Raw genomic sequence first — 11,061 nt, 5'->3', positions numbered from 1 at the left:
TTATAAGATTACACACAGGCATTTATTTATTTTATTTATTAATTAATTAATTATATATATATATATATATATATATATTGAATAAATATTAAAACTATTAGAAAGATGAATTTATCATAAAATATTTGATAAAATTTTGAAATATAATTGTACCAAGCAACACTTATATCAATACACATTTAAATTATAATTTTTATCTATTATTTATCAAACACTTCAAATATTTCATAATTATAAATTCATTTAAATCTCTTTCTTCTACTGCACATTAAAAATATAAATATATTTTCAAACATAACTAATGATTATAGAAATACCATGGATGCTGTGCCATTGACATTTACTAATTCATCATGACTAATGAAAAATAACATGTATTTTGACACTTGCAGTTAGAAATATATCACCTCGTAGTACAAATCAGAAAAACATCAAACTCATTCAATTTTATGAAGAGAGTTGGACAGATCATTATAACTCTCTTCACTATAAACATATAATCCCATGAATAGCGTGTTGCTGAATCGATGAGTTAAGACAGTCTTGCCATACTTGAAGAACCTGCAGGAGACAAACTTCACTATAGAGTAAAAAACCACATCAAAAATAGTAGCAGAGTTGCAAGCTTTAGTACATACTTCACAAAGCAAGCAAAACCAGTAATGACATTAGTGGATGATGCAGCACTTCTCAGACACTTCCAAGTTAGTCACCGCTACATAGTCACACCATGACATACTTACACATATGCACACCATGACAGGAAGTAACACATTTGTTCTGACCGAAAAAGAACTAAAACTACAGGAGGTCAAGCTTCGTATGCCGGAAATCCCGATTGAGAAGGTGTAGTCATGTCTAAAAAGAGGTATGCCGTGCCAGCTTGCCCTTCGAAGAGTGAATAAGGATGATCACCACTGTGCATCTTCCCTTCGGCAATCAATTTATTAGCTCTATCTAGCAGAAAGCAAGTAAAGGCTTTTGCTTGATATAGGTACGATACATTCCCAGTTAGCCGATAAAGTGATAAGAAGACATAGGCATTCCCGCTTACACCATGACAGATCCCAACTCTCTTCAGCAGGCCTCTGTTCCAGACCACATCAGCAGCTTCTGCAGCTGCCTTCAGAAACAGCTTATCTTGGAATACCTAACAAGATATACTTTCCATTAATTTAGCAACCACAATTACTTGTAATAGTTGCCCACAATGTGGAGGAACGAAAGGCAGATAAGATTAACACCTGAGCAGCTTTGGTGAGGGTGAGAGCAACACCAGGTGCTCCATGACACCAATGCACAAGGCGATCTGTATCAAATCCCTCGCTTGAGGGATAGTTCCCGCTAGGGAAACGGTTTTGAATCATATAGTGAAGGGTGCCTTTCACATATTCCAGGTCCTCCGGTTTGAGATTAACATCCATCAGAACATGCATGATTCCAGCAAGCCCATGAGCGGCTCCCCAGTACTTCTCGCCATACCACTCATACATCAGCGGGCAGCTGCCCTTGATGGCTAGTCTTTTCCCATCCAGGATAATGTCTTCTCCAATTGAACTCTATAAAATTATGCAAGTAATTACATCAACTTATTTTGGATAATACTCAGGTGGAAACAAGAAATTAGGATAAGAAACTTACCATGTCAGTTGAGGGTATCGTTCCCTCTCCAATGTGTTTATTTAAGAAAGAACATGCCCACAAATAGCCAGCTCTTCCATACAAAAGCTCATTCGGAACATCACCGGGCATTTTAATCTGTTTAGAGGATGAACATATTAAAAAACACCCATTAATATGCCATCACTCTTCTATGCAATTAAATAAGAGAAATGTTACTAAATGAATTAAAATTTTGAAATCTTGTCACATGCGAGTGGATCGGTGTTGTTGAACTTTGATCACAATTTTCATCATTGTCATTTACAAAAAATCTTGATATATTTCATTCTATGAAGAGTCTAACCTGTGGACCGTCAACTTAGTTTCATCTTGGCCAGAAGAACTTTACTTTTTCATGCCCTCATGAGGACCTTCTAGTCAAGTAGATTTCTCCTATCAGAAACAGATTATGCGGATAGAGAATTGGTGTCTAAAGCTCTATGGGATCAATCAGAATGAACCAAGTTCACAATTTTACTACATTAGAGATCATATGCTCAGTGAACTTCAACATGGCCATCATACATAAATCTTATAAAACATATGAAGTGATCATAAAAGGGTGGAGCCTTCGAAATGAAGGATTAGGAAGGGCATCTAGGAAAATAAGGGAAGCTATAGGGATTAACAATTTTCATGTTGATATCTCTTCTGTAAATCATCGACAACTAGAACTGCTGCACATAGATCTCCATCAGTACACAATGTGGAATTCTAACTCTCCCAAGAATTATTTACCATATAGTCATAAACCTCTAAATCTATCCATGCGAGCCTAATGTTTATCCTTTTCAGATATGTCCCAAGCACAGGGAAAATAAGGTTGGATCAATCAGATAATTGCTAATGTGAATAACCAAAACAGTGCCAACAAAAGCTTTTACTGAATACATGTAGTAGTTAATTCATTTGGACAAACCAAATTACATCTCTGAATGCTTGTGAATTAATGACAGAGAGTTGCTATTGTTGATGTTGGCGAGGTCACTTTACTTCTGCTTGGTAGAGCTACTATTGCATTAGTCTTATAGCTGCTCGTGTGAAGATACTAAGGATATAATACAGATACTTATTGGAGAATAATTTTTTTATTTTCTTACATGTCCGTAAATTGTTTGAAGAACAAGGAAAGACTAAGCGATATGAGATATCTAAGAGTCTCTTCCACACTAGGATGACTGAGGGGACACCGATTCAGAACTATGTCTTAAAGATGACCGAGTAGATAGAGAAACTCATAGGTCTAGGAATGGTCCCAGAGGATAACCAATGTGTGGATCTTGTGTTTCAGTCCGTATTAGATTCATTTTCTTAATACATTATGAATTTTAATGTGAACAAGCTTGAGGTGACTCTCTCTCTAGAGATTATCTAGATATTGTTACATATGATGATTCCATGATCATTCCCCTTGAAATCCGATGATTTCACCAAAAAATCATGTTATTCCCACTTTAAAATCGGGTAGGAAATTCAAGTCAATTGTCAAAACATGAGAATTTGGATCCTTAGGGTACACATGAACTTGGAAATCATAAGAATGAGATTAAAAAATTCCAGCATATACATGGAATGTGGATGAAATCCCTCAATCAAATGCAAAAACGAGTTGAAATTTGAAAATCCTAGGTTACGCCCAATACACAAGACCTCCACAGGTCAAAGTATGAAGCTTTACTCATGCAAACAGAGAGACAATTTCCATGATTACATTAACCTTACTAAGATATCACAATCCATCTTAAAAAATGTGATTATAAAAATGTGGCAAACACGTATCTGTTGAAACTTGTATCCTCACTTTGAGCATTTGAATAACTCTGAAACGTTTGTGGATACAATTTGAAGTTAGAAAAGGATCCATGCAGATGACGTTATTAAACAGTTCCATTGCTAGCATAGCAAAGCTGTGGTATTTGCATAAGGTTATGAACCACGAAACTCACCATCATGATCAGACAAGAAAAATTCTGACGCGTGAAACCTCTTTCTGATCGAAAAGATCTACCTTGTCAAGAGCATTTTCCAGAATAGCACAAACGCAAAACTTACCTCTCTAAACGATCTCAAATAGTGCCTGAGCAGGTCCTCATCTCCCGCTTCTTTAGCCACCACCGCGCCAAGAGCGCAAACGCCGGCCCGCCCACATATGAACGTCACGAACCTGCTCCGACCCCAATTCACATTCGAGTCAAACCCACAGACCCTCGTTCATCACATCAAGACAGATAAAAATTGATCCTTCATCTTACGGCGAACCCTGGGAAGCTTGATCGCAAGCCCTAACAATCTCGTTGCAGAGGCCGAGATCACTTCGGTTGCTGGTGACTTGATAGGACTTGAACAACAGAAAGGCCGTCCCGAAGGCGCCGGTATAGAGCGTGTAGTCCTTCGCGCGTCGCCCGCTGCGGACCCAAGTCTCCTTCACCACCTGAAACCAACAATATCACAAGCAAACAAGGAGTATGCACGATTAAAGCGATGGAGCATGAGACCAAAGAGGATGAAGAGAAGTTGACCTTGTCTTTTAAATCAAGCGCGGCTTTAAGGAGCTTGTCGACCAATTTGGGGTAGGGGAGGTAGAGGAGGTTGTGGAGAGTGGATTGGGCGACGACACCTTGATTTTCTTCCACGAATTCCGGTAGGTCATTGGGAAAGAAGCGATTGGCCATCGCCGCGACTGTGAGCGTCCACGAGAGCTTGGAAGAAGCGTCGATGAACCCTTCGCAGCCACTGATATGACCGGGAAAGAGAACTGCGGAGATGGTGGCACCTGCAATATATGACACCTAGAAATAGTAATTATTTTTCTTATTTGGTTTTTTTTTTTGTTCTCTTGAGATAAATTTTAAATTTAAATATTTTAAATCAATTATTCATGCGTATTAATTATATTCCATGGGACCATATCGTGACATAATAATTTTCATATTTATATATGTATAAGAGGTCAATTTATGTGAATCAGCATATCAGGTTTCGTTCATAGCTAACAAAGCTTAATAAATAAGTTCCGGACTAATTACATATTATACCGTAGTTAATTATATTTAATATTATAGTTTATATATTTTAATAAGTTATATTAGCATCCAGTTATCAAAGTGAAACATCTAGTTCTATTTACCCTAATGTCATTAGTTTTACCGATGAAAACAAAGGGTAAAAAATATAATTTTAATGTTCGATGGTGGACAACGACGCTATTAGCGTCTACACCAATGTAGTTGTCTGACCACCTCCAATGATGATAAGGTCTGCTCTCACTATGACGTTGCCCGCTTCCATAAGGAGCGTGTCGCCAACCTCATCGTCGCCTACCCCATGCCGCAATGACCACCACCATCTGCGTTGATGTTATTATAGTTGTCGAGCGACATATGGTGGTGGTTATCACGATATCTACGGCAAAGTTGGTGGTCCCCTTGCCATTAACCCGTTGGGCGAGGATCCCAATCTCAACCCGAAGAGGTAAAGGAAAACAAGGAGGAGGACGACAACAACGATAGAGGTGAACATAACCTCTACCTCCGCTAGCGCTTCCGCCTCATCAGTCATGGCCATCGCCACCTCGTCTTCACTATCAACGGTGTGGGCGACACCCTTGCCTCCACATCTACCACTTATCGCAGCCTCCACTGTAACATTCTCGAGTCCCTCCACCTGTCAACATCGACATAGATGTCGAGCGATATCACTCTGCATCAATGTCGATGCAGATGAAGAGCAACCCTTTTATCTCTCGACAACTGCGTCAATGTTGACGCTGGTGCAGAGCGACGAAAGGGTCTCTTGGCGAGAGATGGTGCCAGAACTAATGCAACAACGGGGGGAGCAACAGGAGCTCCGATGACCCCAACTTTGAGTCGAGGTTAGGATTCACCTAATGGGTCAACGATAAGATGACTACCATCTTTGCCATAGATGTTGCAACGCCATGACTATCTACATCAACATCGATGCAATTGCTGCTCGCCAACTACATTAGTGTCGACGCATATGTAAAGCAACACGAGACGGGAGGCGATGAGGTTTGCGATGCACTCCTCGTTGAGGTGAGTGTCGCCACGATGAGAACATACCTTATCTTCGTCGGAGACAGTCAGACAACTGCATTAGCATCGACGTACATAACACGAGAAAAAAAAAAAAAACCACAGCAAATGATTTGTACCCAAGGAGGACCAAGCTGTGAATCATGAATTGCACAAAAAACAAAACTAAGGCATCTAATTTGCCTTCTGCTCTTTTACTGCCATAGCAGTTGCTTACTGTTTGATGTGTGTTCAATTCAGTACAATACAAAGAACAACTTTAGAATGGCATCTTGAGCAGTATAACTGACTGCAAAAGTATAAATACCACCTCAGCTAAATAAACCATTCCTATTCTCGATGAGAACACACCTTAACTAAGACTCTATGTGATCCAAGGAGAGTTTACAGAACTCAAAATGGCATCCATGAGGAGAAACTAATGTAAAATTCTTCTCATGCAGCAGCCGCATGAAACACCCACCCCTGCAGAAGACAAACGTGAAGGAACTGGATGTCAATAAATGGAAAATTGAAATCATTTCAACGTGTAACATAAAAAAGGATAGAAAAATAGGGAACACTTTTTAGAAGTCTTATGTTGGGGTTGAAGCACTAAAACTGAGGAACATTGAACATTGTATGAACTATGCGGCACTTGCAATAAGCTCATCCTTTCTTTCTGACACAGCAAAAGAAGGTTATATTTCTCATTAACTTTCAGGAAGCTCCTCTAAAATTTCTCAAGGTCTTAGTAGGTTGAAGAAGCAAAGTACCTTCTTTAGTTTTATAATTAAGCTCATGCATATCCATTTTGTAGAAGGCCACTTATTTCCTCTAATAACAGGACATCCACCTGCACCAGGTTTGATAACGTTATGAAAATTTCAATATATAGTCAGTAATTGAAACCTAGCTGTAAACAACAAAAACAATTAAAATCTAGATTTGATTTAGCTGGTCAAATACTAAGCAACACACCATGCAAAGTAGATGAATCTAGAGTGGCGTCAGGCCTCATGTTCCAGAAGTGTAATACATCACCCATCTTTGGTTGATACTGAGCTAAACAGAGCAGTAAGCCTATCACTCAGTGCCAGCCTCCGTTATAACCTTTCTTTTTGTCTTCTTCTCTTCTTTTGTTGTTGCGGCTTCTCCTTCTCTCGCGGTGTTGCTGCCCATCCCCATCCACTCTCTCTCTCTCTCTCATCCCTCCCTCCCTATCAATCGGTAGTGATCCATATCCATACAAAGCCTCGATACATTGTATGTACTGGTGCCATACCGATCTGGCATGCGACTGGTATCAGTGCCATACTGAGATTTAAATCCTTGGTTAGAAGGACAAACTTTTGGGGAAAACATTTTAATCATGCAAAAGGTAGACCACATGAACAAAATACATCAGTCATAGATGACACAAACTAGCTGATTTTACTCACTTCGAGGTGAATACTTGTCTGATGAGAATAATGAGCCTTTTCTCATTTAGCAATTTAATTAACAGGTAGCCAAATTTCATTATTTGCAAGGGATAACAAGTGCTCCAAAATATATTTTGTAAAAACTATAGAATCTTTTTTGCTTAAAGATACTTAGAAGAGACCAGTAAATCAAGAATCTAAATTAACTTTATAGTAGACATTAATGAAGGTTCTTTAGCTTGCAATATATACCGAATACATACCTGCAGGTATGAAGGTGTAATCTGCAATTATTTTTTCAATTGGTCGGATGATTTATCTTGTCCTCTTCTAAGAAAACATGCCTGAACCTGTCCACACCCTTAGAAATTATATGATTCGAGATGTTTGACCAGGAGATGACGTATGATAGAATGAGAGCTTGTCTTATGCAAACCTGCTGTCTTTCCTCTGACCAGTAGTACTGTCAACAACTGTTGGCTTCTTCATGTGAGGCTTTGCCATCGGTATTCACATTCTTTCCTGGACTAATATCAACATAAAACCAACTCCCATCACTTCCAAAAGCAATTTATTACTAATCTTGCTAGAGACATAACATGCATAGTTAACTAGGTAAAAACCAGCACCATGATTTGCAATTCTTGAACATAAAATTAATGATAAATTTATAAAAGTTAATGATGTTCATATAAATTAATAAAATTAATGATGTTAAATTAATTATATAAATTAATAAAATTAATGATGTTAAAATAATTATATAAATTAATCATATAAATTAATTAATTTAAAATTAACTATGTTAACTTGGGACTATTAATTATTCATGACACATTTTATTAAAATTTATAAAATTAATGATATTCATTGTTGAATTTTGAAAAGCAGCACTTTGTGCAACAAAAGGCTTTGTGCATCGTGAACTAGGACTTTGTGCAACAAAATGCTTTCTCCAATATAGAAGAGCATATAAGCATAGAGGAGCCTAATCACCGAAGAATAAGCTTCTAGGTTCAAGTAGAGGAATGTTGATACCTCCAGAATATACAATAAAAGATGGTATGAAAATTCTGAAATTAACCAACAGAATATTATCTATATATGTTTTGCATAACAGTACTGAAGTTATTTTATTGATAGTATGTCAACTCGAGCTTTTATTTAAGATTAGTTTGCAGATAATTTGCACATCCTGCAAAGTTCTGGTTCTTTAAATTTCAAGGTAAAAGTTGTGATATCAATAAATATAACACTTTTCTTGTTTTTTAATATCCTTAGGGCTTCATATGAGAACAAGTTCAAGCATCAAGAGAAAGATATAAGAACCAGATATCCCACTAGCAGATTGCCCTGAACTTGTGTGTGTTCAACAAAAGTATCACTAAACACCGAGTATTAAATGAAAACAACACTTGGGCATCCACAAAGACAATTGTTGTGAAATCAAATCATAGGTGGGCATTAAGTTTGTCGAAGAAAATAAAAAAAATGCTCATGAACAATAACAACTTTGTAGCCTTGCATGTCACATAATAAATTTGCAAGTATTTTAGAAACAGGAACGGAAGTCAAGTGTCAAACCCTCATGACCTGGAATATGCACTGCTGAAAAGGAAGAAATATTTGAACATATCATTCAAGCAAAAGATTCATCTATGATAGGAAGTCATAACACCAACAATATGAGGTCACCATAGCAACGTTAACAGGATCAAAAAAGAAAAATCTTTGAATTAAAATCACTCAAATCTGGTTTTTGTGCATCATCACGAGAGCATACCTAGGGTGAGGGAAAAGAAACAAAAAGTGAAACACAGTTATTGATAACAAATGCTGGACAGTTTAATTCTGTAAATCAAGCAAAATTTGCAAGAAACATGTCACAAAGATAAGAAAGGATGAGGAATGTACCTTATAAGGTAAATATGATGCTGAACCTGATGCAAAGATACAGTCTGGACTCTGGAGAGGGTTCTATGCATGACAAAGATTGGAAGGACAAATTGATTCAAAAACCAATGTCGAGAAACTCCCTATTGTGACATGCACATGAATCTCCAGCAGGACTCAGCTTTTCTCAACAAAAAGCCAACCGGCTGGACATAAGATGGTGGAATCAAGAGTTCAGAGCTTAAGTCAATACATATAAGAAACATGAGCTTGTTGGAGGCAAATGCTACAGGATGATGAGTCAAAGCATGTTACTGACTGGAAGGACCCATGTAGAAGGTTGATCTGAGCTAATTCATCTTACAAACAACTCATTAATACTTATAAAACAAAACTAGGATTTCAGCTAAAAAGAAATGTGGGTTTTGAGTCCCATAAAGATAGAGAAATGGATGACGATTGAGCCAAATTTTACTATAATTCCTGGGGTTGATAAATCTAATTTTTTGGAACCTCGGAAGAAGATTGATCAAGACCAAAGCACAACTAGTTGACCATGGCCAATAGATCACAAGGCCCGTTCAGCTGTGTAACCTAATTCCCTCAGCAGTTCTTCATCAGACCAGAAAAGTTTCACAAACTTAAACAAGTCACTTTAAAGACAAGATATGGCCAGGAGAGCATGACTCGTTTGTGCAATGATACACCTAAATTAGGATAATCTCTCACCACATAGGCATTATATGGCGGCATTTTTTGTCTCATTTGTCACACAGATAGGAGAAAGCTGATCTTCCAGCAAGAAAAAAAAAGTTACGAAGAAAATAATCGATTACGCCATCTACATTTTTTTCCCCATTGCAAACCGCATTGCTTCTTGAATTAAATAATAATAATCGATAGATTAAATCTTTCGATAAAATCTTAATATGCGTTCTAGCAAATCTAACAGAGGAGCCAAGAAACCATCGTCCATGAAGGAAAGAAGGGGATGAATGACACCCACCAGGAAATTGTGATATTTGAACGCATTGGGTTCCCACGAGAGCACCTCCGCCCACTGATCGCCTTTCCCCCCCCCATCCCGTCCTTGCTGCAAAACCAGAATACACCATCAATACCGAAGAAACCGCAAGATCCGAGAGAAAATTCATCCAATTCTATCGATCCCACTGCACAACAACAACAACAATAACCCAAAGCAAAAGCTTGGAGGCGAGTCAAAGAACGTACGCCTCGTAGATAGACCGACGGAGGAGGTGGTCGGACTTGGTAGGGCCGTTCGAATCCACGGGAAGAGAGAAGACTCCGCGAGCGAGTAGCATGAATAGGACCACCGACACCGTGACGAGCGCCGCAGGATCAGCGCGTACCGGGAGGACCTCCCGACAGGGGGCATCCGGGGGTACCGCGTCGCCATCGACGCCGCGGCACTCTGGAGATCGCTGCTTGTTTTGGTTGTGTCTTGGTAGGAGGAAGACCGGAACGCGGGGGGCGTGGGGTGGGGGGAGGGGAGGGGTAATGAAGCCTTCTTCCACGGCGGCACACGCTTCGTGTCCCGATTAAGCCGGGGAAAGAGGAACTATAGTCGCGCCTTAAGAGATGATCGAAAGCGGTGACACGAGTTCGCTTCGTTCTTCGTTCGACTCCGCGTCGTTTGATGCTACGACGACAGGACACATCGTGTCGCCGCCCGCGTTCACTCCACTAAAATCACCCAAGATATTTTTCGGGGTGACAAGTCCCTGTGTACGAGAAAACGACAACACCTGGGAAAGGTTTCAGTGGTAATACACTTGAGGTTGGATTAGAGATCAGATTGGACAACATTTTGGTGTGGACATAAAACAGTGGAACCTAAATAATTATGTAGTCAATACTACTTAAGTGCACTGAGTCATCCCTTTAGAAATCTCAAATGACGCTTATAAAAAGATAAATATGCAGTCACTATGATTACTAAGTGGACTTGGTAACTGACCATGACATGATATCTCAGTCCACTAATTCATTACTTGCAACTCACTCCATTCTCGAACAGATGTCAA

General features: G+C 38.9%; 2 protein-coding genes across 16 annotated transcripts; both read right to left on the bottom strand.

The window, feature by feature from the left end:
- Positions 1 to 552: 552 nt before the first annotated feature.
- On the bottom strand, positions 553 to 4,429 carry LOC135638833 (lanC-like protein GCL2). Its single transcript, XM_065152296.1, has 6 exons — positions 4,182 to 4,429; positions 3,915 to 4,093; positions 3,715 to 3,826; positions 1,642 to 1,758; positions 1,245 to 1,559; positions 553 to 1,150 (listed from the first exon to the last, which is right to left on the bottom strand). Exons 1-6 carry the CDS (start codon positions 4,332 to 4,334, stop codon positions 812 to 814), a joined length of 1,215 nt encoding a protein of 404 aa, XP_065008368.1. The 5' UTR covers positions 4,335 to 4,429; the 3' UTR covers positions 553 to 811.
- Positions 4,430 to 5,865: 1,436 nt separating this feature from the next.
- Positions 5,866 to 10,674, bottom strand: LOC135638834 (probable prolyl 4-hydroxylase 7). Of its 15 annotated transcripts, none has more exons than XM_065152302.1 (8): positions 10,247 to 10,674; positions 10,020 to 10,106; positions 7,557 to 7,642; positions 7,384 to 7,481; positions 6,678 to 7,013; positions 6,473 to 6,552; positions 6,281 to 6,378; positions 5,866 to 6,182 (listed from the first exon to the last, which is right to left on the bottom strand). In XM_065152302.1, the coding sequence occupies exons 5-8, from the start codon at positions 6,742 to 6,744 to the stop codon at positions 6,074 to 6,076; spliced, it is 354 nt and encodes a 117-aa protein (XP_065008374.1). In that variant the 5' UTR covers positions 6,745 to 7,013; positions 7,384 to 7,481; positions 7,557 to 7,642; positions 10,020 to 10,106; positions 10,247 to 10,674; the 3' UTR covers positions 5,866 to 6,073. The 15 variants fall into 15 exon arrangements, 6 of the variants coding, with proteins under 6 accessions (XP_065008374.1, XP_065008372.1, XP_065008373.1 ...); XM_065152300.1 differs by having other exon boundaries at positions 7,557 to 7,647; positions 10,247 to 10,672; XM_065152301.1 differs by having other exon boundaries at positions 7,384 to 7,470; positions 10,247 to 10,672.
- Positions 10,675 to 11,061: the final 387 nt, after the last annotated feature.

This window comes from Musa acuminata, chromosome BXJ3-5 (genome assembly GCF_036884655.1).
Source record: "Musa acuminata AAA Group cultivar baxijiao chromosome BXJ3-5, Cavendish_Baxijiao_AAA, whole genome shotgun sequence".
NCBI lineage: Eukaryota > Viridiplantae > Streptophyta > Magnoliopsida > Zingiberales > Musaceae > Musa > Musa acuminata.
Note: the sequence above shows the minus strand (reverse complement) of the source record. Positions and strands in the feature narration are given on the sequence as shown.